The 26,856-nt window shown below is 44.3% G+C and overlaps 1 protein-coding gene across 3 annotated transcripts in view; it reads right to left on the bottom strand.

Moving 5' to 3' along the window:
• Positions 1-26,856, bottom strand: part of FRMD3 (FERM domain containing 3) — a 312,566-nt gene that overhangs the window by 64,235 nt on the left and 221,475 nt on the right. For all 3 annotated transcript variants that reach the window (XM_033857906.2, XM_073806028.1, XM_033857907.2), the window contains 4 exons: positions 13,241-13,328; positions 11,609-11,697; positions 8,520-8,583; positions 7,607-7,695 (listed from right to left, as the gene is read on the bottom strand). In XM_033857906.2, coding sequence (XP_033713797.1) covers positions 7,607-7,695; positions 8,520-8,583; positions 11,609-11,697; positions 13,241-13,328 — 330 coding nt within the window. The remainder of the gene's footprint in view (positions 1-7,606; positions 7,696-8,519; positions 8,584-11,608; positions 11,698-13,240; positions 13,329-26,856) is intronic.

The following is a 26,856-nucleotide window of genomic DNA, read 5'->3' as shown; positions in this document are numbered from 1 at the left end:
CGGGTGGTGGCAGTGTTCTAGGCAGAAAGCCCAGCAGGCAAAAGCTCTGAGCCTGAGCACTGGAGAACTAAGATGATCTGACATGCATTTCCCGGTATTGTTATTACGGTTGTTTTACACACAGTGGCTCACACGTTTTCCCCCCTAATGTAGCAGGACTTGACCTTGTTAAAGATTTGGTCTTTGTCGTCAGAACAATGGAAAGCCACAGAAACACTCTTGCCAACTGCCTGAACCCACAGAGAAGGGCCCTGGCTACAAAGGATACATCTAGAGAGCAAGATGGGCAGGGGAAGAAGGGCGCAAGCCCAGGGAAGGGGATTCCTGTCAAGGCAGGCCCCAGAGAAGACAATGTGGGAGCCCTAAGGACAAGCAGAGCACATGAGATCCACACCCCGGAGGGGGTCTGGACACCTAGGACAGGCTGCTGGCCAAAGCCAGGTTACAGACCATACCCAGTGAAGAGGAGAAAATGGCCCAGCAAGCCTGGCTAATGTGGGGCAGAGGACCCACTCGTCCTCTGAGGATGTGCCTGCTCTGGGCCTGTCTGCTCCCCGCACCTCCAACCTTAGCCCTAGACAGCCATGGGCCTGACACATGTTCCGTCACCGGATGCCTCTCCCCATCTTCTCAGCAGGGCTGTTGCTCCCACGTACTCAGAGATGGAGGGTGGAGAAACATTCTAAAGCAGCTTCTGCTTTTCTTATTGTTTTGCTGTTATTGTTCCAGGTTCCTAAGGATCCTCGGGGCAAGGAAGTCTGCTAAAAAGTTTACTAAGAGTCTTTTTGTTTGTTTGTTTTTGTCTTTCTTATTTTTTTTCTTATTAGTCATCCATTTTATACACATCAGTGTATACATGTCAATCCCAATCTCCCAATTCATCACACCGGAAGAGTCTTAATTACAGTTTTTGAAATTCAGACTCAACTCTGTGCCCATTTTATGGAAGATGCCAGAAGCTCAAAGGGGTGTGGACAGCAAAGCAATTCCGGTGACAGGGGGGCTCTTCTGGGGAGCAGTGGGCGGCTCTATCTCTCACCCGTTCAGCCTCAGCTCCTGCCCTTCCAAGTCCCGTGTGGAGGCCACTGTCTTCTCCTTACACCCAGAACAGCCCCTTGGCGGGTGGTCTCAGTACTCCGCTACATCCACACAAACCCAGAGTGGCTCAAGAAAAACAGGTCAGAAGGCATGCTGTGCAGAGAAAGTGAATAGCTGTCTGCTCAGGACGAGAGGACTGATAAAAGCATTGGCTTCTTCCTGGCAGCTGAGTGCCCTTGATGATTATTTGCATGATTTCATTTGCTCATAGACACTCTACCGAGAGCATTACCACCAAACCCACACCCTCCCAAATGTCCAGGGAGATGCCCGATAATGTTTGGGCTGAGATATTTAATGGAATTTTAACAGGGGAATTTATTCTGAGAGCTTGAACCCCACAAACCCCCTGGGAATTGAGAAACAGAGAGTAGGATGGAAGGAAATACACGGGGGCAAGAGGAAGGCGGCTGGGTCACAGGACATGCACCTAGCCGTCCTTCCAAACCTGGCTGTGCATCGGCTGCCCCTGGAGTAGGGGTTAAGAATACCGGCTCTCAGGTTGCATCACTACAGATTCTCATAAGGCAGGTCTGGAGAGGGGTCTGGGAGTTTGTGTTTTTATCAAACACTCCAAGGTCATTCCAAGGCAGCCTACTTGCACTGGAGAAACTGAGTCCCCATATTCTCCTTGAATGACCCCCAGGTGGCATTTTACCTGAAGAAACAAGGGGCCAGGTTCTTTCCTGCTTTTGATCCTGTGACCTTGGTCAAGTCATGTTGCTTCTCTGAGCCTTAGTTTCTCTATAAATTTTTTAAAGGGTAAGGGTATTATAATACCTAATTCATAGTGTTCTAAGGAGGGTTAAATGAGATTAAATGATTTGAAAACACCTAGAGTACTACCTGCTCATTATATAATACTTTCCCTCCCTCTCCCTTTCCCCCACCCCCATTATCACTCTCCAGACCTCTGTATTGCCTTCTCACTATTGAGCTATCAAAGCTAATCCTCTAAGCCACGACCAATCCCGGGAACCGTGTCAAACGCTCTGAAGGCCAATAAAAGAGCCTTTAAACTCTAGCTCTAGCTGACCTGTTCCAGCTCTCTGTTCCCAGGCTCTCCCATCAACGAGCCCAGAACAAAAGTCTTCCTCCCAACGAAGGCAATCAAGGCACAACCTAGTGAAAACAGCAATTCTCTCTCCTCTGACCTTCTTCCAGGCCTGCCCTCTCCCCGCTTCCACCTCCAACTCCCCATCAAACTTCCAGCACAGAAGCACTGACTATTCTCAAACATCTGACCTCACAGAGAAATCCAGTCCCCAGTTGACCAGCACATGACTTGGCAACACCTGTGTATTCACATGGTGGCTTCATCACTGCTTTCCTTTCTGCTGTCACAGCTCTCCACCACCCCCACCCCAGAACTGCCAGGGCAGAGCCACTGTACCCAGAGACCACTGTACCCTTCCATGGCACTAGGAAGTTGTGCCCACTCCTGACGTTGAAGGTGTGTTTTAAATGGGGTAATATATGTGAGGTGTGCACACATGCGGACAGTGCCTGGAACAGGCAAAGTGTTCTCTGAGTGTCAGTATCATCCGATGCACACACAGCACAGCTCTGCAGGAACACGCCTCCACTCACCCCTGCCTCTAGCTTCTCTCCTCTGGTACCTGCTACTACAGGGGCTGGGGATGGAAGTCAGCACACTGGGTGGTGCTCTAAAGGCCGCCTCTAGAACTAACAATACTACTTCCCTTTTTCCCATGGTTTACAGCTTCTGGAGTAATCAGAGCAATAACAACATATGTTATTATTGAGTCCCTACTAGGGGCCATTCACCATCCAAAGCATCTTAAATACACTAATTCATTTCATCCTCACAGCTCTCTCCTAGGAGGAAGCAATCCACATTTTTACATGAGGAAATTGAGATAGAGAACGGTGAAGTCACTTAACAATGGTCACATCATAGAAGCTGGAGGAACCAGGCTGCAAACCCAGGCTTGTCTGTATTTTAAAATAGTGCTTTAGCCATGCAGGTTCTTAGACTTCAGAAAGCATCAGGATCACCTGGCAGGCTTTTGAAAACACAAGGTTCTGATTCAGTAAGCCTGGGCTGGAGCCCAAGAATCTGCCTTTCTAACAAGTTCCCAGGGGATGCTGAAGCTGGTCCAGGGACCCTAACTTGGCGAATCAATGGATTAGAGCATTGAACCCTAGGCTGCAGGTTCACACTTCCTGGGAAAGGTGTATTACTACCAACATCTAGTCCCCTCATCCCAGATTCTGAATTTTTAAAATATCAGCTTTATTGAAATATAATTCACATAACATAAAGTTCACCCTTTTAGATTTTATGTTTCAGTGTTTTTCAGTATAATGCACGAAGTTAAAAATTCATCAAAAAAACATTTTCATCACCCCAAAAGGAAGCCCCCTGTACCCACTGGCAGTCCCTTCCTTCTTCCACTCCTTATCCCCTCTACTCCTTAGCATCATGTTTTCAAGGTTCTTCCATGTTGTAGCAGGAATCAGTAGGTACTTCCTTCCTTTTATGGCTGAATCATATTCCATTGTATGGATAGACCACTTTCCTTTATCCTTTTATCAGTTGATGGGCATTTGGTTTAGCTATTATGAAGAATGCTGCTATGAACACTTGTGTACACAGTTTTGTGAGGACCCAGATTCCAATTTAATTGGGTCAGGGGTAGGGTCCACGTTCGTATTGTTTAAAAGCTCCCCCAGCTGATTCTAACATGCAGTCAGGCTGAGAACCTCTGGTTTAGAACCTTATTACTCAAGTGTGGTCCATGGGCCTGCAGCTCAGCATCACTGGGGAGCTTATTAGAAATACGGACTCTTGGGCCCCACCCAGACCTACTGAACCAGAATCCACATTCTAACAGCATCTCTGGGTAATTCACGTGCTCACTAAAGTGTGAGAGGTGTCCGTTTAGGGAGATACTCTGGGTCCTTGACAACCAAGTATAATACTGTTCCTTTGACAAAATGTACACTAACTCCAGATAAGGAATTTATTAGGGACTGCCTTTATGTCCTGCACACAATTCCATACAAAGTTGGGAACAGAGAGTTTCATCTGAGGCTCCACTGTGTCCTCAGTGCCTCGCGCTGACATGGCATAAAGCTAGTGTGAGATAAAGATTCATCAAATGGAAGCACCAGGGAGCCACTGAACCCTTCAGGGAATCCAGTGTGCTTTCAGGGAATCAGCGCCCAGAAATGGCATGTCCCAGTGCTCATTTTAGGTGGTAGCACCTAAAAACACACGGCACAGAGGAAGCTCTGAGATGGTGACTATCTAAGTCTGTGTTGGGGATCCTCTGGGGGTTAGAGCAGGAGGGAGAATCAGAGTTTCTGCTTCTGGGCTCTGTTCCCAGGCAGCAAATCTCAGAGTCAGAGCTTTCAAACCTGATCAGTGGCCCCGGGCCAGCTGACAACTAGCACCATAGTCATATGTTAAAAGCACACTAGGGAATTCTTGGCCACTGGGCCTCCCTGTTGTCATGGCAGGTGAAGTGCAAAGGAGGGAGCAAACCACCCCCAACCCAGGAAACAAGATCAGGGCCCTTGCTCTGCCAGCCGAAACCATGAAGGCGCAGTGCCGGTCAGCTGGAAGCAGGGCCAAAACCACTGCCTGGGAAAGGGACGGAGCAGGAGAGGAAGCAGGAGCCCACTCCTGAGCTTCACAGGATCAGAGCCCTTCAGAAGTGACCGGGCTCAGCAACCAACTGGCACTCAGAAGACTTTCACTGTTACTGGAGGGGGTAGTTGTCAGAGTCATAGCAGCAGCTACCACTTATGGATGGTCCGTGTGCCTGGCGGAACTAAACACTGCAGGGCAGGGATTGCCAATCACATTTTACAGATGAAAAATAAATATGAGGCTCGAAGTGTTCAGTGTTTTGTTCCAGGCCACACGGCTAGTAAGCGACAGTCAAGATTCAAACCCAAGCCTCTTGGCTTCTAAAGCCCACGGTCCTTAACACTAGGCCACAGAGATGCAAGCAAACCATGCCTGAGCCCCAGTTCCCTCCATTGTACATATGAGAAGGCTGAGGTCGGCCACTGGTCCGAGGTCACACAGCTGGGTCAGGATGAGCTATCTCTCTCCTCTTTCCTAAGGAACAGGGAGGGTTATGGGACAGTGGAGGAACACAGGGTTTGGGCAAAACTCAGATGAGTACAAATATTAGTGATTAGAAGTCCTAATGGGAGAGATGGGGTAGCCTGTCCCAACCAAAGCAGAGGTGTTGATGCAAGGACTCGGCCAACTCTATAGGGTGCCACCTGTGCTCACAGCTACACTCCCTGGGTTCTGAAGCATCTACAGATGATTGGAAGTGGTTTCTTTGATATGCCTAGTTGGCCCATTCAATGACAGAATTATCAGACCACTTTGTTAGCTGCCAGATAATGAGTGTATCCCCAAATGTCCAAAACGGATTCCTTTGATTGTGGGTTTTTTTCCCTTCTTCCCCCTCTTTTCAATTCTGTTTTCACCTTTATTTGACTCCATATACCAACTGACTTGCTCACACGTGATAAAACAATATGTGTGCAAAAAAAAAAAAAACTACTCAATGTCCTAAGTGATTAGATAGTGGCGATGGATGCATAACTTTGTGAATTATACTAAAAACCACTGAATGCATACTTTAAAGGGTTAATTTTATGGTATATGAGTATTATCTAAATTTTTTTACTTTTTATTTATTTTTATTTTTTGGCTGTACGTGGGCCTCTCACTGTTGTGGCCTCTCCCGTTGCAGAGCACAGGCTCCGGACGCACAGGCTCAGTGGCCATGGCTCAAGGGCCCAGCTGCTCCGCGGCACGTGGGATCTTCCCGGACCGGGGCACGAACCCGTGTCCCCTGCATCGGCAGGCGGACTGTCAACCACTGCGCCACCAGGGAAGCCCTATCTAAATTTTTAAAATGATTAAAAACAAAAACAAAAAAAATGTGCAGGCTCCAAGTAAAGACTAAGAGCACCAGACTGCCTGCCTTTCCTTTTCTCCACTCTCATGTGGATGGAGAGGTCTAGACATGCTGATTTTTCAGAGGCCATCAGGTGTTCTTTGTGTACCAGTTCTCAAACACTGCAGGGGACTCACAGATGCCTTGAGGTCTCATTGATACATATCATCCTTCCAAGAAGCACAGCATTTTGTGAATCATCTCATGCTCCTGACAGGATCTGCCCAGGATGTAGGGGTTTCCTGGGACACCAGACTCTCATTCTAAACCTGGGAAAGTCCCAGGCAAACTCACACAACTGGTCAGCCAACCTCCTGGGGAGCAGTGAGCAATGAGTGAAGGGTCTCCAGTCCCCAATCCCAGCTCTGGTCCCCACCAACAACACAGCTTCTCTATTTTTATCTTTTTTACATATTAGGCTTTGCCTACACTTTCTGTTTAAGGGAAAGAGTTCTGTGGCTGAAAAGGGGTTTGAAAAACACTGTTCCAGCCTTCATTCTCTTGATGGTCCTTGTCAGCCAAAGCCCAGGACGTTCAGAGATTCAGCATTTTCAGGTAAGTCTAATAAGAAAGACAGTATTTCAGTGGGGAGGGAGTCGGGAAATAGAGCAAAAGCCGCCTGGATGAGCTCCAGGGATGAGCGGCGCTGATACTCCAGGCGGGGCTGGCTAGGTTCCTGACTGCATCCATCACCACTGTTCTTCCAGTCAGCAAGTGTCTCAAAGAGGAGAAGCTAGAACTCATGGAAAAATCCTAAATTTTAACCTCTTTTGAAAGCTGAGAGCTTTATGGATGGTTTCTGAAGTCCTGTCCAGCACTGATTTTCTACAATCCTAGACTCTGATGGCATCCCACCCACAAACCTTTGGCTCTCATCTCTATATACTGAGGCCTTCTTACTATGAACATGTGTGACTCCCTGCCCAAGGTTTCTTTTCTAGTGTTGAGAGCACATTCAACCCATGCTCAGAGAGTATTAACTCTGCCCTCGTAAGTGTCTCTAAGCCAAAATGAATGGGGAATTAGTAGATAAACAGCCCAACCTCTTTGCTGGTCAGTGGGAGAACTTTGAGGCCCGTTCTACAGTCTGACAAGAGTTCCCCAGCAGAGCTGAGCCCAGCTGCTCTCAGTAGTGACTGCTCAAGAACGTGTCCTAAATTGCTTATTTCTCCCTCCTCCACTCCCCTATTGGTATGTTCAGTAACCACATCCCAAAGAAACTACTTGCACAAAACTCTTCGCAAGGTCTGCTTCTGAGGAGACACGAACCGAAAAAAGACCCCATGACAGGCTGGATGGAAATAGCAATATCAAAAGAAAAAAAAAAAAAATCCCACAGCAACTCTATGGGAAACACCCAACGTAAAATAAAGTTCAGGACTTGATCAGGCCAACAGTGGCTGGGAGTCACCCTGAAAAATGCACCCCATTTATAATTCACTTAAATATACTGAAAAGGACTATATTAAAAAAATGAATATGCAGCTGTTTGCAAAACATAAAGGGTTCCAGGGGTGCTTTTAAAACCTATGATTAAATGAATAAAAGCTACTTACTTATAAAAGGCCTGGTTCTCCACCCCACACTTCCAAAGATGTTTGCAGGCAGCTGGTGTTGAAGTATGGAACGCCAACATGGCTTTTTTCTAATAAAACAACAACAAAACAAGAAAGGGCATGTTAAATACAGTGTATGTTTTTCATGTTTTTCCTTCAAGAAGTTACCTATTTGCATCCTGCCACTTACCAAACAGATCTGAAGTAACTGATGCATTACTGTGTTCTTAGAAGTGTTCCTGAAATGGTACTCCCCCCTCCCTCACCCTTTGCAGATATTACGAACCCATCCAGGCCCTGTTTCTGATAAAGAACAGCTTCACAATCCTTCTCAACACTCCAAGCATTGCCTGACTCTCAATCAGAGTTGGATGAGTTTAAAAACTTATTTGCCATTCTTGACTATCTAGTGCTTAAACCAAAAACTAGGATCAAGAAAATCCAGAAACTTCCAGACCTAGCTCTGAGGCTCAACGTTTCGGTAATGGCCTCCTCCCAAATGATGAAACCAACTAACATTTTAAGATTCCCTGGACTTACAGACTCTGTTTATAAAACTCTAACCAGCACTGGCTGATAGCTATCTTTAAGTATTATTCATTTGTTTTATCATTCTGGCAAATTACAGAGGTAGGAGGAAGTTCAATTTTCTATTTCTCAAGTTTATCACCGTCTAATTTTTACACAGGGGTATATGGACAGCATTGCTCACTGAATTTATTCTTAAATGTGCAAAGTCGGTGTTTATTTAACTCCAAACTTCCAGTATCATCACAGACATTAACATCGTGGTCTTCTGGGGGCTACATGACTAAAGGCACATTTTACACTTGACTCTTTCTCCTGCGCATACACGCCTGCACACACACGCATGCACACACAACAACAGACAGCTAGAAAAACAGTTTCTGACCTCCTTCTGGGTGCCAATCACATAAAACGTCTTCCCTTCAAACTTCAATTTGCAGACATCCGACCTAAGAAAAGAAAATCTCTTTGGGTGAGAAGAAAAAAAGTAGCAGCTAACCAAGGTACCTGGCTATCCCAATGGAATCCGCCTGACTCACAAATGCCAAGCAGACTGCAATGAAACGAGATGTTATCATGGCTGAAGGTCTAATGAGCGGCGAAGAGCCCCCAAGTGAATGATACAGCAATTTTCTTCCCAAGAGAGGCTCCGTGGGCAGCTCAGAATTATTTATTCCATTGTTTTTACCGTGAAGCTGCACCTTTCCTCCAAGGAGCTCTAGGGGTTTCATGAACATTAATGACCAGAACAATGTTAATTGGTCAGTCCATTTTGCAAGATAGGAAGAATGTAGTTATTTCATATTCGGTTAATGAAACAGTATGGATTCACAGTATCTGTAACCTTTCACATCCATCTCCAAGAAACACACACCACAATGCAAAATTTTCATTTCTGCTCTCCCTGTTGATAAATGAATAATTGTATTAGATACTGAGATGCTCAAAACTGTTAAGGACAACTTGATGAACTGTAGTCAAAAGACTTGAGGCTTCATCTTAAGGAGCTGCTCAGTTAAAATCTGACTGAAATGTAGACCTAAGGTCAACTCCTTGGTGAGGAGACACGTGTAAAGAGAGGAGGGAATTCTATTTTTATTCCTTTGATCTAATTCCTAGGACAGTGAGGTGTGCCCCTGTGCTTTTCCTGGGGGAAAAGGAATTGTGAGGTCATATTAAGCTGTGGAGAGGATTTGCAAGAGTGACAAAGCTCAATGGATGTCAGAAACAAAACAGAACAAAACTAGGTTTAACGTGGGAAGAAAATTTATTTTAGTAACATGTACATGGCTGCTACAAGTATGTGCCTAAGCCGTGGCTGGAAGGGATGGGGATGACGTCAGCAGCCCACCAGGAACACCAAGAGGTAGAATCCAGAAACTAACGGTCTGGTGACAGTCCATCTCAACTCTTCAGGGTAGCCAAGAAGAAACTAAAGCCCCAAATGGGAGAGACTTGCAATTAATCTGCACGTGAGACATGTCAGGTTCTAACCCAGCTACTCCAAAGTTGACTAGTACCTGAGAATCAAACACCCTTCAGCATCCTCAAGCCTTTTGTAGTCCTAGGAGAGGACGGGGAAGTCCCTGCCCGCATTGCCCATGCTCCCCAAAGTCAGCAGAAATCGCCAGGGAACTTATTCTGGAATGGACTGAAGTGTGGTTAACATTGGAGCTTCTTTACAGGTACTGAAAACACGGGGAAGAAAACTGGTAGCTCCACCATGTTACACATTCATAAAACATCCTTGTTCACAAATCAAATCACTCTCACACACACTATTCTACCTGCTTCTCCCCCATCTCCTTTCTTTCCTATGAAGCAGTCGGATATAACTGATGCCCATTTTATGGACGAGTACATTGAGACACAGAGAGTTAAGTGATTTATTAGGGGCACATGAGAGTTCGAGAATGATAATTGTGGGGGAAGAGAATAAGTGGGCACAGATGGGAAGTGAAAGTATGACATGAATAAAGGCAGTGATAGAGTGGGAAGAGAAGATACTTAGATAAATTAGCATTCTTAGAAAGAGAGGGCTGATCATAGAAAAGAGCAGAAGGTGTAGGGAGCAAAGTGGACATGAGCTGACTATGCTAATCTAGTAGAGAAGGGTTGAAGGGAAGGCAGGTGCTAAGAGGAGAGTGCCAAGAAGCAGTGGTGGGGGGACTTGATAAAGAGTGCTGAGAGAAATCCTGAAGCTAACAGAACCATGAAACAGAGGTTCAGGTAAGTGCAAAAGAGCATTTCAAACCCAGGACTGAGGATGGATGCCCACTGGCCCATCAAGAACTGCAGACCCAAGGGCTCAGGCCAAAAGAGTGAGCCCACCACTCAGGGAGACACTGGGTGACAAATCTGTCAGGGACCATCAGGGAGGGAACCAAATCACGCTGAAGCTATGAACCAGACTAAGCCCTTACAATATTCCAATGCACATAAAATGTTCAGCCCTCTTCACTCTTTACTAAAGCTACTTTGTTCCTTGATTGGACATAGTGGGCACTGCCGGTCCATCCTCCTATGTCCTTCCAGACACAACCCAGACTTTATTCTTCCTCTAGATCAACTGTTCATGCAGATGATGCTCTTCCCAGCCCCAAAAGGATGGACCTTGATTTGACCAACCTCATCATGGAATTCTTCTTCTTGGAAGGATTAGTTTAAGGGGGCGCATATGATCCTATCCTGCCCAATGAGATACACAGGAAGTCTCCTACAGAGCTTCTGAAAAAGTTACCCTTGTTTTAATAGGAGACACATGGAAGGGGCTGCTCTCCTTCAGGGAGTGTTGCTGTGTGAAGATGTAAGGGCCAGAGTTGCGCACATGGCCATTTTATGAGCACAAGCCTGGGGATAAACCCACCACCCTGGGATGGCAGAGAAGAGAATGGAGGGGTCCAAGTCCTTCACGGTGTTGTCAGGCAGTTCAGTGAGAGGACCATGGGGCTGCCCGACCCCTGGAACTTTTGCTGTTTGAGATAATCAGTCCTCTCATTTGTAAGCCACTGTGAGCAGACATTCCTGTTCCTTTAAGCAAAAAGCATCGTCACTGATACACTGGATTACAAAGGGGGAGTCTAGAGCGAGGATTCAACAGAAGAGAATGGAAAGAAGTGAGTGGAAGAGAGGGGGGTCCTGAGTCATTCAAGGGAACTTGCACATTTATCCTGCCCTGACCTAGCCCGTGGTCACCCCTCTGGCCAGTGTTTCCTCACCAGCAATCCTGGACACCTTTTCTTCAAAGGCAGAGCCCCCCGAGCCCAGGACACCCAAGGTCTGAGACAACTGAGACTGGGTTCCATTTTTAGATGAATAATCTCTTTATAAGAAGTTCCAGGGCAGAGAATTGGATCCTAGGCATTCTACCTGACATTTCCAAGCAAAAAGTCAAAGGCTGGGAAAGAAAAACGAGATTAATAAAAAAAAAACAAGATTAAACAATTTTTTTCCGAAGAAGTACTCACTACTCACCATTTTATCAAATGGATTCTCTTATTTCCCTGAAATACCACAAAGCCTGCAGCAGTGAATCCTAAAAACGTTGTTGTGCCTGTTGAATCCTGAAAAAAAAAAAAAGACATAAAAACGTATTTGGATTAAGGAATATAAAATAAAGGATAAATGATATGCTTATTCATCCTCACGCTGGGTTAATTTCAGGTTAATTACAATGACTGTAGAAATAAACTAAGCTTCTGAGATGGGACTTCCAACCGTAGTACACCTAACATTTGGGCGAGGGCCAGGAATGTATAGCTTTCCCGTCTGAGGAATGGACCTTCTGCCTCACCAGGAACCTCCTGGGAAAATACAGATTAGTCCCAAACCACTAGTCTACTTCCAAGTGCATTCGGGTGCTGCCTGAGTTCTCAGATCTGCCCTACAATGTGGGAAAACTGTTCTTGGTTTTCATAGCCCTGAAACCAAATCCCTGAGCGTCTAATCTAACCTGACTCAATCCCACACAGGATATCTGGCAATGTAAATACAAAGACATGTCTGGAAATGCCTACTTTGATTCCAGCCTCTACCAGGAAAACTAAGCATTGAGAAGGGAAGGCAAAGGAACAACAACAAAAACCAAGTCAGTCTCCAAGTAATAAATAAAACAGACGAGAGGCTCAAATCTGTCGATAAAATCTAATTCACTAAATGGAATAATCTGATTTATACCATTAGCAGGAAGAGACATCTGGCAACTATTCTAAAATAACTGTGTGGGCAGAGCCAGCAGAGGCACATGCCACTGTAAATAGGCCCCACTGGTGCTCTGCCCGGGCTGCACCCTCACAGATCCTGACGGCACTGGGCAACAGGCGTTTATGAAGCTTCCCAGGTCCTTCTAATAAGCAGCCTGAGCTACATCTCTAGCAGGAGGACTTCACCAAATACTATTAGCTGGTCCCATCTGGGTAAAAAAATGTTCTAGTATGACTCAAAAACATACCTTTAAGAGCCTGGCTGATATAAACGCTTAGTTTAGCATTCAGGTTAGAGTCTGACTGCTGCATAGTTTAGGATATGGAAAGGACACTGTTTTCATAAAACATTTCTGGAAAACATGCGCTTGAGTCTCACTTTGGGAGCTTGTTTAAAAGGCAGATTCCCCAGCTGCACCCCCAGTGATTCTGATTCAGTGGCCCTGGGGTGGGGCCCAGGTGATTCTGACACAGGTGGTCTGGGTTTCCCACTTGAGAAAAATGCTGTCAAGTATTAATTCGAGAAAAAGGAAAAAAGAAAAACAAATACGTGCTCCTAATGTGAATTTTAAATCTTTCTTTTTTCCTTCCACTTACCCATTTTTAAAAACTGCATTCTCACTGGCAATGGCCTTTGAAAATAAACCTGTTAGGATCCTATAACTTCTCAGGAGGAAAACCATCCACTTGATGGATGAATGAATTAGCAAGCAATTAGAAGAGGCCAAGAGAGAACATCTACTACCCAAACATGTGACTGCAGCCCACTGTTGTCCCTTATGATTAGGGGCGATGGGTCAGGCTGTGGAAATATCCTAGAAGGGATCCTCCAGACCTGCATACCAATTAACTCTTCTCTGGGCAAAACAATCATTATATGTCGACCTGCAGTGAGGGGCATTACCTTGCATGGGTGGGGATCCACCCCATAGGTTTCCAAAGTGTGAGCTCTCAGGAGTAAGTTAAATTCAGCAACTGGTGGGCTCTGGCCTCTAAAATCACACAAGAGAAGTTTAGGGAGTTACTATGAAAGATAATAGAAACATGGAGTTCCTTCATTCAATAAAATGTGCTATTCTTAACTAAATAAAGAGAGAAATCCCATAAATAGTAAGACTGGTCATTATTCCTCTCCACGAGGAGCCCTTTGCTAAGAAATCTGAGCTCATGTTCCAGGGCTAACTGTTCCATTATAAACCCACACGTACTGTGAGGACTCCAGTGACCCGGACAGTTAATCAAGGTTATCAAGTTACCAATAAGCAGGGGCCCTCGCAAATTCAATCTTAATATGAACTAAAACTCAGCATCTGTTCTTTCCTACTTACTTTAAAAGATTATCCAGGATAAATGGCATTTCTTTTTGCTCAGGGTAGGAAGTGGGCAAGCCTGTTACCCCATCAACAGCCTAAACAGAGCCATCCGGGTAAGAAGAGCTGTCAACCATTCCATTGGAAAGCCCTGGATTTGGAAAGAAAACCTCAGCCACTTCTAGTCCTAGCTGTGTCCTCCAGGGTGGTAAACAAGGTCTTGGCCCCAGGCAGAAAAAGGGGGCTGCAAATACAGATGGCTATGAAGCCCTTTCAGGGCTAACTTCCAAACCAGGGTTGTGCAGCATTTCAAAGACTCTGCTTTGACTAACAATATCTCACAGGTATCTTAGAGAATCCGAACCATTCTCCAAGGATAATATGTAACCTAAACAACCAAGAAGAGTTTGCTAACAACAGGAATGCAGTTTTATGTTCACAATGTAAAACTGTATTGCAATATTAACTCTATTTCCACCCAAGCCTCTCCTCAAAGATGGATTCCCTCCCCACCCCCTCAAGACAGCGAAGAGTCCTCATGTCTCTAATGAAAACAGTATCCCATCTTCCTTCTCTGTAAAGCCTTTCAAGATCTTCTCTTTACCCTGAATGTTCACTCTAATATGTCTAAGGAGCATCTTTATTTATTCATCAAGATCAGCACTGTGGGGACCCTTGTAATCCAATAACTCATTTCTGACCATTTCTTTGATTCTTTTCTTCCCTTCCCGGACTCTTCCTCACCTCAACCACTCTCTCTCTTCTCTCCTTTGAGAGACCCAAGCAAATGGATTTTGAAACTCCTAGGTCTATCCTCCATGTCTTTTTAACCTTTGTTTCATTCTCTTAAATCTAAGGCTTTTTGTATTACATTCTGAATTCTTTCTTTATTCAAACCTCCAGCTCATTAATTTCTTCTCCAGCTGTGTGCATCCTGCTTTCCATCCCACTGAGGAGTTGTTTTAAAATATCAATTAAATATTTCATTTCTAATGTAATGTCTATTTGGCTCTTGAAACAGATGCCTGCTCTTATTTTATGGAATAAACTCTTCTTACTCCTCTGAGGATATCCACTTTGTTTCTTTTAAAGTCCAATCCCTGTTACTCCATTAATGCTGTTTTCGTGGTGACAGCCCTTTGGTTTGCTGAATCAGTGTCTTATTCAATGAATTGATGTTTCCTAAAGTGTTTGGTGATCATGGTTGGATGCTCATCTTTGTATTTTATGTTATTTGTTTAATACAGTGGCCTCCAGAGGTTGTAGGGAAGGACAAGACAGGCCACATGGGAAGAGTGTGAGTTAGTAACTTGATTTCAGGCTGAAGGTTGTAGTTCCTTCTGGACATTGTCCACATAAGGTACCTCCAGCTCAAGCCTGCTGCTGCCCATGACTCAGCATAAGGGAACCAGAGGAAGAGGTCAAAGCTGCCCAACTGTTCCAGATGCAGTTGCCCAACCACCATGATGGCTGCCCTGTTACCTGTTGCCTGAAGCACCCAGAACCATTCCTATTCTATATGTCTTTGACCTGGATTCCTTCCATCTATTTCCTATCTTCCAGAGATACCGCAGGACTTCTGATCCAAAGATGGTGTTCTTTCTTGCATCTGCTTTCTAATACATTTTCTATTATCCACAGGGACTTGGAGAGGGAAGGGAAGGGAGCCACACATGCTACGTTTTTCTTTTAATAGAAGAGGTAATTTTTAAATCCATCCTTTACACAATGTATTACCGAGGGATTAACTCAAACACCTTCTTTAGGAAAGTAAGGTCTTTCTAAAGCTTTCCGAATTTCCTCTTTAGTTTTGATGTTCTGAAGTTTCACTGGGACATACATAAAGGGAGCCTCCTTATTTATTCACCCCGATCAGCACTTTACGATCCTTTCAATCTAACAAATCCTATCTTTCTTTGACCATTTCTTTGATTCTTTTTTTTTTTTGAAGCCCTAGTCATTATAATTGTTTCTCTTTTTGATAAAGGAACAAGAGATTCAAGAAAATCACCAAGTATTTTGATGGAGAAGGGAAAGGGGACTTTCTGCAAGTTTTTGCAATACATACAGGTATTTCTCCCTTCATAGCTCTCTCATAAGTTCCTGAAGTAAAAGCTTACCTTTCACCAGCAGATAAAGATAATTATTGAATCTGAATACTGGGGGCTTCCTGCCCCCACATACACACTCTCTCTTTTCTCTCTCACTCACTCGTTCATACACTCCCTCATCCCCCTGGCTGGGGACAAAGCACAAAGCTGAGCTGTCCAGCATGTTGCTAAGCAGTACCCCACTCTGGTGGCCCTCAAGGCAAAACTTCAGCCTAATGACCCAGATTGAGGCCAAAGAGAAACAGGACTAGAGCTAAAGCAGCCCAGCACCTCCCACGCCACAGGCCACCAGCTCTGCTCCAGGATAATCCTGCCGCTTCACATGAAAGGCCCTCACTCTGCCTCTAGAGAGCTGGCCGTTCCCCTTTGTGGTAAACCGTCAACCTCTTTGTCGAAACAGCTACAGACTGTTTATTCTTGAAATTCGACTTGGGTTTTGCAGCACACCCTTCTTTGCCATTCAGTCTGGGAACAAGTTAATTTTGAAAGGCTATAGTTTGGAAGTTCCTATTGGAAAGTCAGGACTTTTTGCTTGCCTAGGTGGTCTCTTTCTGACCACTTCCCTGTCCTTTGTAAATCTGATGAGCATCTAATTGCAAACACTCAACCCCAGATGGCAGCAGGGTGCCGTGCTACACAGCTCCAGAGGACACACCATTAAACGCAGAGACCTCTGCTCATCAGGAGCTATCATCCAGGCGTGAAAAGGTAAGTCCCTGTCTGGGAAAAGATTTTGGCAACATGTACAATCAAAAAAGGACTCCTGGGCTTCCCTGGTGGCGCAGTGGTTGAGAGTCTGCCTGCCGATGCAGGGGACGCGGGTTCGTGCCCCGGTCCGGGAAGATCCCACGTGCTGCGGAGCGGCTGGGCCCGTGAGCCATGGCCGCTGAGCCTGCGCGTCCGGAGCCTGTGCTCCACAGTGGGAGAGGCCACAGCAGTGAGAGGCCCGTGTACCGCAAAAAAAAAAAAAAAAAAAAAAGAACTCCTATGTAGAATATTTTTTTAAAAACCTCCAATAAATCAACAAACAACAATAAAAGAATTTTTAAAGATAACTCAGAAGGAAACATGGCAAAAGACTTGAATAGACACTTCACAAAATAAGATATCCAAATAGCCAACAACCACATGACAATGTGCTCAACCTCTCTAAGATCAGGAAAATGAAAAACTCTTAAGAAGTCACTTACACATCCATCTGACAGCCAAAATTAAAAAAAAATACCAAGCACTCATGAGCATGTGCAGCAAGAGCAACTCTCATATACTGTTGGTAGAAGACTAATTTAGTAGAACTATCTGGAAAACTGACGTTATCTCCAGAAGTTAAACATGTTTACCCTATAACACAGCAATTCCATTCATAGTTATACATACAACAGGGATGAGTGCCTGCTGCATCAAGAAATACATAGAATTTTCACAGGAGTGCCATTTGTAACAGCAAAAGAATAGGAAACAAATGCCTACTAACAGTAGAATGGATATACAACGGAACACTATACAGCTGTGAAAATAAATGAATTCAAGCCACACACAACAAGATGGGTGACTATTACAAAAATAAAACTGAACAAAACAGGCCAGATAGAAATGAATACACATTGAATGAATTCCATTTATATGGCTTTTTTAAATGAGCAAAACAAAACTAAAGTATTTAAAGTCAGAGATATGATTACCTTTGGTGGGGGGAAGGGAGAAGATAAATATTGGGAAGGGGCATAACAGGGGCTTCTGAGATGTCACAGATTCTCACTTTGACCTGGGTGGTGGTTACATACATACTCGCTTTGTAATAACTCATTGAGCTTGACATCTATGTTTTGTTGGCTTTTCTGAATTTGTGTTATGCTTCCATTTTTAAGAGTTTAAGGAAAAAGGAAAAGAAAGAAAAGAGGCCGTGAAGCACTGGGAACCCTCATAAATTATTGGTGTGAATGGAGCAACCCCTTCAGCAAACAAGCCACAATTTCCTAGAAAAGCTGAACTTGTGCAAACTCTATGGCACAAGCTTGTACCTGGTTTCTACACCTAGGTTTGTACCTACACTTAGGGACTCTTTTACATACACCCCTATGAGAAGTATTCAAGAAGCCATAGTAACAGCAAAAACCTAGAAACAACCCCAGTGTCAACAGGAGAATGGATACATAAAATGTGACATGTTCATATAATAGAAAATTAATTACACAGAAGCAAAAATGAAGACCTATGGCTGTATGGATCAATGTGAAGAACCTAAGTAGGAAAAAACTAAGCATACATTACTTGTTGATGTATGGAGTACATTTATAAAAGCAAAATAAGAGAATGAATAACCTAAAATTCAGAATAGCATAGAGAAGGGAGGGAGGTAATCTGGAAGGGTCACGTTAGGAGACTTGAGATCATCTGGTGATGTTCTAATTCATAAGCAGAGTTAGGGGGTCATGGGTGGTTTTTCAACCAATCTTTAAATGATACATATATTGAATATACTCTTTTATATATCATACATTTTCAATGATCAAAAGACAAACAATTCCTGCCTTTTTAGTAAAAGAATTATTGGGTGAAGTATTATGCAATCTAAAAGCACCATTAAACTCAACAGACTAGTCAGGAATATAAGAGATACCCACGCAGAGCAACCTTTTACCAAACTCTCCTGTTCTGAGCAATATATAACTGTTTATATTGTGAAGCAGTATATATATATTTTTTTCACTTACTATTCATCAAGGAGGAATTCTTATGCCCATTTTATAGATGAGGATTTTGACACTCAAAGAGGAAAAGTAACTTGCTCAAGGTTACTCAAGTATTAGGTGGAGGAGTGAATGCAAACCCAAGGCAGCCTGATTCCAAAGGGCTTCTCGGGACCTGCGCTACCATCACGACCAACATGATATGGTCCAGGGCCATTTGCCTGCTCTCCTGGATGCCAGGCTGAGCATTTCCAAGTGACATGGTTTCTATTGGTTTTTGAAAGCATTTTTCAAATTCTAAACATTTCATGTTATCGGTATTGAGACACTCCATCCCAGACGACAGATATTTAGATCTGAATAGAGAGCAGTGATATCTTCTTTTAATCTGGGTCAGAGATCCCCAGACTAGAGTCTGCGGGCTAAATCCGGATCGCCACCTGGTTTTGTACAGCCCTGGAACTAGAAATGTTTTTTCCATTTTTAAATGGCTTGAAACAATCACAGAATAATATTTCATGCCCTGTGAAAATTACATGACATTCAAATATCAGTCTCCATAAATAAAGTTTTATTGGAACAAAGACACACCCATTTGTTTGGGTACCATCTGTGGACACTGTCATGCTACGATGGCAAAAATGAGAGGTTGTGACAGAGACCATATGTTGTGCAAAGCCTAAGATATTTACTAAATGGCCTAGGATAGGAAAAGTTTGCTGAACCCTGATTTAGGAACTGAACACAGGACTAGAAAACAACTGAAGCTGTGTCTGTTTGATTCCATACAATGGAGATTAAAAATAGTACCTATCTCCAAGATTTGGTGTAAAGAATAAGCAGTTAACAGATGTAAAGCCATTAGACTAGTGCCTGACACAGAGCATGCTCTCTCCTCGCCCTCAGAATAGCATTTGTTCCCTTCCTAGCCCTGCACATGACTGAAATCAGAAATATGACTTCAATTGGAAGTGTCAGGAAGCGTGCCAAGATATTTACAGTAGAGCGAAGTCCTCTCTTCAAAATAAAAGTCCTCGAATTAGTATCATTTGCGTTGGGTTTGACTCAGATCTCCAATGCCTAAGCATTTCAAAGACTTAATCTAAAAATTCATACACAGAGAAAAGCTACAAATGTTCAGAGAAGGAAAAGGGTTCAAAACCAATGGAGAAAAGGTAGAGACCCTGATAGCACTAAGATACTCCTGAGTCCCCCTGACTCACTGAGGAGGAAATCATTGAATAGTCAGGTTTTCAGGAAGACATTAAGATCAATTAAATAGAAATTTGTTTTCCTTTCATATCTCCCAATGGACATTTGTTTCTGGCCAAAACTCTGTTTGGTAATGGAAAATAATGATTTTCTATCCTTTAAATCTGGAACCAGGAATTGTTCTGCTAAGATTAATAGTGTCTCTAATGAGTCATTTAGAGATAAAGACCAGTATTTAGTTGAATTCTTTTTCAAGAACTAACAATTCTCTAAAGATATACTTTTCTAATAAACTAGGTGAGGTCAAGTAATTATGTACTTAACTATGTATCTCCCTTCTGCCTGTCTTGAAAACTTTTTTTGCCAAGAGAAACACTCTCTCTCTTATTGATCCTCCTTTAGCATACCATTACATAGAGTACAAAATCGTACAGCATCCCAAGGATGAATGCAAATTATTAATGGACGTTAATTGTGGAGTGAGGTGTGGGTCTTGACGGCAATGACTTGGGCTGCTTGGAGCACAGGTGGACAGGGAAGGGGGTGGGTTTGGATCCACCTGAACCATTTGGGTCTGTGAGCTCCAGAATTAAACTCTTGGGTAAAAGACCAATAGAATGGTCTGCTGCCGCAAAGTAGAATTCTCAATTTGAGTTAGGTTAGATTTTGCTGCAACTTGGTTGCAACTTTAGAGTTTGTTTACCACTGGCTCCAAAGCTTGAAAGTGCGCTCAGAACTTGCCTTTCATCAGGGCTTGGGATCTTAGCATCCACGAGACTCTGGAGAGTTCTCCATTCTTTATGGCTTGGCTGCCAACTTTCTGAGCTGCAGGAAATCTCCTCTGCTCTCCAGTCCCACCCACGGCTCTCTGCACCTCAGATGACCATTTTCCTTCCTGTGGTCATGTCCTCCGCCCTTGGCAAGGGATGTCCCGCCCTGGCTGAAGGTCTGCAGTGCCTCCGAGGGGTTTCACTCAGCTCTCCTGCCCTGTCTGACATTGGCATACTGCCCCTCTTCACTCAGTGAAGGCCTGGGGTCCAATGGTGGTGGGAAAGTGCAACTCACTCTGTAGCTGGAGTCTTTGGGGTCCCAATCAGTCAGGTCAGCCCACTCGTAGTCACTAAATGCTTGTTAAAGGTTTGGCTCGTTCCCCTTGCCCCCCACCTCTGGCATATTCCTCCTCCTCCTACCACCAGAGGTAAAAGCAACAGCAGGTCTCTGCCGTCCCAGGAAAGGCATTCTGGATTTCAGTACCTTTAGGTTTCTTTGTATCCTCAGCTCTCAGATGGGTTTAAAAAATATGACTTTGGGGCTTCCCTGGTGGCACAGTGGTTGGGGGTCCGCCTGCCGATGCAGGGGACACGGGTTCGTGCCCCGGTCCGGGAGGGTCCCACGTGTCGCGGAGCAGCTGGGCCCGTGAGCCGTGGCCGCTGGGCCTGAACGTCCGGAGCCTGTGCTCCGCAACGGGAGAGGCCACAACAGTGAGAGGCCTGCGTACCGCAAAAAAAAAAAAAAAAGACTTTGTAGTTTATCTAGCTTGCTGGTGGTGTCTTGGTGTTAGGGGGAGATCCCTCTCTCGTGCTTTCCACATCCTCACTGGAAGTGAGAGTCCCTAGTCTGTCACTTCTAATTCTTTACTTAGGGACATTATCTCTCCTAAGCTCCTTGGGGAACATTAGGGACTGCATCTGTGCAGAGCATTAGATAGAACACTACAAATTTGGGTGACTGCCATGATATGGGGGAGACATATGGTGATGCTCTGGGACAGGGGCAAGACACATAGAAGAACAGCCACTTAGAAAGACATCAGAGTGCTTTACAGGAACACTTAGGTTTCAGGTCAAGTTCTATTGCTTCACAACTGTGTAGCCTTGAATAAGTTAATTTCTCAGGCCTCCGTTTCCTTATTGGCAAAAGAAGGTGGTTTCAAACAATCCAATGGAGGACTGAGGTGAACTGACTGAGCAGGGATGGTGGCGACTCAGAGAACAAATGATTCTTTTAAAGAGTGCTGCTGCTGTCATGTAGGTGACAGGCATGTTACCAAATCCCCCAGTTGCAAGTAAGCTAGAACTTTATGGGAGCTGATTCCATTTTCCAAAACTATTATTTGGCCAAAGAACCTACATCTGGGTGAGAGTGTAGTCCAAGGACTGTTATTTTTTTTAATTAATTAATTAATTTTTATTTATTTATTTTTGGCAGCGTTGGGTCTTCACTGCTGCACGCAGGCTTTCTCTAGTTGCGGTGAGCAGGGGCTACTGTTTGTTGCGGTGCGCGGGCCTCTCATTGCGGTGGCTTCTCTTGTTGTGGAGCACGGGCTCTAGGTGTGCAGGCTTAGTAATTGTGGCTCGCGGGCTCAGTAGTTGTGGCTCGTGAGCTCTAGAGCATAGGCTCAGTAGCTGTGGTACACGGGCTCAGTTGCTCTGCGGCATGTGGGATCTTCCAGACCAGGGTCGAACCTGTGTCCCCTGCACTGGCAGGCGGATTCTTAACCTCTGCACCACCAGGGAAGTCCTAGAAAGCTAGACATTTTTGAAACTATAAATCCTTGCCAGGAAGCCATGGCACATGATTTACAGAGATTGTGAGCTTTGAGAAATAAAAAGAGATGCTGACTCTTTAAAATACACTCAGTGTCATTATTACTTCCAGCACAAACCACACTGCATTAGATCATTATGGGGGTGGCTAATCCGATAATTTTTCTGCTCTTTAAGGGCAAGGAATATACTTCATCAAACTGCTTCACCGCCAGTTGAGTTTTCTGAATATTTAAAAGCTGATGACCTGTTACTGAAGCTAATCCAAAGGTCTTTGCTTCTAATGAGAAACCTGATGAACTAGCTGAGTAGAAACTCCAGGAAAACCTCCAGAGAAACCTATCATGGTTCCTGATAGTGAAATCAATCTTATTCTTGATCTTCAACCCCCTCTGAGGACCCCCCAGGACTAATGGTATGGGTATTCCCTCTTAACCCAGATGGTCATGATTAAAGCTGTGGAAAACAGAAACCAAGAGTCAAAAATAACAACTGTCACGTCCCCTGGGGGTTGTTGCAATGGCTTCCTCCAGCCACCAGAGGGCTCTAGAAGGAGGAATAACCTATTACTAAGCAGTCCCATTGCTAGGATCTCATTTCTGCATACCAAACTCAAATAAAATCTATAAATTATGAGATTATTTCTTATACATAGTTTTAAAAACAAATATGGATCTTTTGTCTTAAAATTATCTGTGGAGTCAGGATAGTGAAGCAGAAATTGATTCTAGACCTGCTCTACTAGATGTTTAAAACAAAGGTCAGCAAACTAGAACCCATGAATCAAATCCAGTCCACCATCTGTTTTGTCAATAAAGTTTTAGTGAATCACAGCCCACTCATTTATGTATTGTCTATGTCACCTACAAAAGCAGAGCTGAGTGGCTGCAATAGAGACCATACAGCCCAGAAAGCCAAACAAATTTATTAACTACACCTGATCTAGAAGAATTACTCAGCCTCAGTGAGTTTTAGCATAGACATGTATTCAAAACTGTGAATCATATAGATACATATCTACATTCTCCAGTTCACAGGGTGTTAAGAGGCCCAAAGATGCCTTTATAAAATCTTTCTAAATAAAATTCTATTAGCTATATACCTATTGGAATGGCCGGAATCCAGAACACTGAAAACACCACATGCTGGTAAAGATGTGGAGCAACAGGAACTCTCATCCATTGCTGGCGGGAATGCAAAATGGTACAGCCACTTTGGAAGACAGTTTGTCAGTTTCTTACACAATTGAATATACTCTTGCCATACAATCCAGCAATGATGCTCCTTGATATTTACCCAAAGGAGATGAAAATTTACGTCCACACAAAAGCCTGTCCATGGATGATTATACCAATTTTACTCATAACTGCCAAGACTTGAAAGCAACCATACGTCCTTCGGTAGGTGAATGGATAAATAAACTGTGGTACATACAACGGAATATATTATTCAGCAATAGGAAGAAATGAGCTATCAATAAAAGACGAGCAAGAATCTTAAATGCATATTGCTTAGTGAAAAAAGCTAATTTGAAAAGGCTACATACTGTATGGTCCCAACTGTATGACATTCTGGAAAAGGCAAAACTATGGAGACAGGTAACAGATCAGCAATTGCCAGAGGTTAGGGAGGAGGGAGGGATGAATAAGGCAGAGCACAGAAGGTGTTTAGGGCAGTGAAAGTATTCTGTATGATACTATAATGGTGGATATACATATCATTATACTATTGTCTAAACCCATAGAATATACAACATCAAGAGCGAACCCTAAGGTATCGATGTAGGTTCATCAATTATAATAAATGTTCCACGCTGGTGGGGGATGGATGATGATTTGGGGAAGGTTGTACATGTGTTGGGGCAGAGACTATAGGGGAAATCTATATACCTTCCACTCAATTCTGGTGTGAACCTAAAACTCTTCTAAGAAATAAAGTCTATGAAAACAAAAACTCTATTAGTCAATGAGATTGTGAAGGCCATTAAGAGCTGTCTGCCAGCTGTTTCCAGTCTGCACCTTCTGGACACCTGATAGAACTGCACTTCCTTGCGGTTGGGTGGGACCATGTGGCTAGTTCTGGCCACAGTGGTAAAGCAGAAGCGATATGTATCACTTCCAAGCTGAAGCAGGACCTTTCACAGCTCTCTTTTTCCTGGCAAACTCGGGTCTGTGACTGACTCAAGTGACAATGACTAGCACAGCCCCCAGCTGACCTCTGGTGAGTATACAGCAGAGCAAGAAGTAAATAAATAAGTGAACAAACAAACAAACCTTTCTTGTGAGCTTTTGGAGTTGTTTCCTCAGGAAAATCTAGTTACCTTGACTGGTACAGAGATGATCAATAACTATATTATATTTGCAAAACTATGTCTTCTCCCCCACTGTCAGTCAATGACGTGGCACATCTGAAGAAGCAAAGCTGCCCTAGCCACGAACTTCAATCTTCACTCACAAATCTCTTCAACATCTAAAGGAGTCTAAGCACTTAGTCCATGCAAACTCTTACTAAAACCTTGGCCTTATATTTTCAAGCACCTCAAAATTCCAGAGTCTCTCTCTCTCTCTCCCCCCTAAAGAACTCCCTTATTAATGCCTGTCTATCAATCCATCTTGGGTCCACCTTCAAGCACTGTGTAGCCTCCTAAGGAGGGAAGTTCTTCCGCCCTGATTCATTTTCTCCCAAGAATCACAGCTTTAGTACCTTCCACAGAGAGCACAGGAGAAAAAGGATCCTAATCAAGTAAAAAGGCTGGAGAAGATTGTGAACCCACAGAGCTAATCCTGTTTATCAGGCAAATCATGGTCATGTCTGCTAATGTCTGAGTGTCTCTATTGGCATCTCTTTTGTTTTCTTCCTTGACTGGGTCAGAAACCGGGTAGGGAGCAAGAGGTTATTTGGGCGGGGGAGGGGGGAGCAGGCTCAAACCCCAACAAAGGCCAACTGGAAACCATTCAGGAAGTTTCCATAACAACAGATCATTGATCACGCATTGTCCCTTTGCTGTGTGGGAGGGTCATGAGTGCTGTGATAACCTTGGAGAGTAAGATGGTAACACCTTGGTGCAGCCTATATGGGTCTCTTCCACCTATGACTCCTTCCTGGAACTGTCAGGTTTGCAGAGCAATCCAACCAGAGGTCCAATTCCCACACAAGAAGATTGATACTTTCATGACCTGTGTGCAAAGGGCTCGCTGATCCCCCAGGGCAACCTCAGTCTCTGTAGCAGGTCTCCAACCGATTCTATTGATAGAAAGCCCCTTCTCTTCTGCACTGTCAGCTTGCCTGCTCTTCTTATCGTTCCATCCAAACCTGAACTCTCTCTCTGCTGCATTGATGCAGAAGGAAACACATGACTACTTAAGGAGAAAAAGGAGCAAAAACACATAGGAAAATACCCTCTGAATGTCTCTTTTCAATATCACAGGATATCTGGCTGTTTCATCCTCCAGACATACAACTTTGACTTCTTCACAAGGGCTTTCTGGGTGTTACAAATGTATTGGGCAACAGGAAAGCAGCTTTGGCCAAGCCATGGAGTTTACTTCCAAGGTCTACAAACCATAGCTGACTGTTGACCCTGTCTATTCTCTAGATGCATGAAGACTACTTTCAGGGTTGTCAACAGATTCAGATGCTGGCACAAGGTCCAATCTACAGCTTTCTTATTATAAAAAACAATCTGGAATCTTCTTGGCTCCACTCATTTGCTCATGAAATCCAGTGGGTCACCAAGTCTTCCTGCAACGTCTCTCAAAATCCTCTTCTTTCAGTTTTCTTGTTCAGGTCCCCAGCATGTCTTGCCTGGATGACAGCTCTAACTGATCCTCCTGCCACAGTCTCCACCCTCTGGGCCATCGCCATCACGATCACTGTGGAACATCAATGTGACTACCAGGTTGCCTTATGGCTGCTCAGCACAGGGGATAAGAGCATGGGTATGAGTGTCAGGTAAGAGCAAGGTTCAAGTCCTGACTCTGCTACTAACAGTGGAAGTCTTTCAGCCACTCCAGGCTGTGCTTTCTTCACCTCAGACAGGGAACAACAACAATAGCACAAACCTCGTAGAGTTTGGCAGGACTGAGTGGGGCGATGCATGTAAGGCTCTTAGCACAGTGCTTGGCATCCAGTAAGAGCTCAATAAACGTTTATTATCGGGCTTCTCTGGTGGCGCAGTGGTTAAGAATCCACCTGCCAATGCAGGGGACACGGGTTCAAGCCCTGGTCCGGGAAGATCCCACATGCCGCAGAGCAACTAAGCCTGTGAGCCACAACTACTGAGCCTGTGCTCTAGAGCCCACGAGCTGCAACTACTGAAGCCCGTGTGCCACAACTACTGAAGCCTGCGCACCTAGAGCCTGTGCTCCGCAACAAGAGAAGTCACCGCAATGAGAAGCCCATGTACCGCAACAAAGAGTAGCCCCCGCTCGCCACAACTAGAGAAAGCCGGCGCACAGAAACAAAGACCCAATGCAGCCAAAAATTAAATAAATGAATAAATTTATATATATATATATATATAAAATGTCTATTGTCATATGTTCTGAGCATTTGAGACCCTGCAAATTCTGGTCACAGCAGACCGTTCAATCCCCTTTCCCTACCAATCTGCACAGTGGCTGTGACTGCTTCATCCAGAGGGTCTCACCCT

This window comes from Tursiops truncatus, chromosome 6, assembly GCF_011762595.2.
Source record: "Tursiops truncatus isolate mTurTru1 chromosome 6, mTurTru1.mat.Y, whole genome shotgun sequence".
Taxonomy (NCBI): domain Eukaryota; kingdom Metazoa; phylum Chordata; class Mammalia; order Artiodactyla; family Delphinidae; genus Tursiops; species Tursiops truncatus.
The sequence above is the reverse complement of the archived record's forward strand: the minus strand, read 5'-3'. Positions and strand labels throughout refer to the sequence as shown.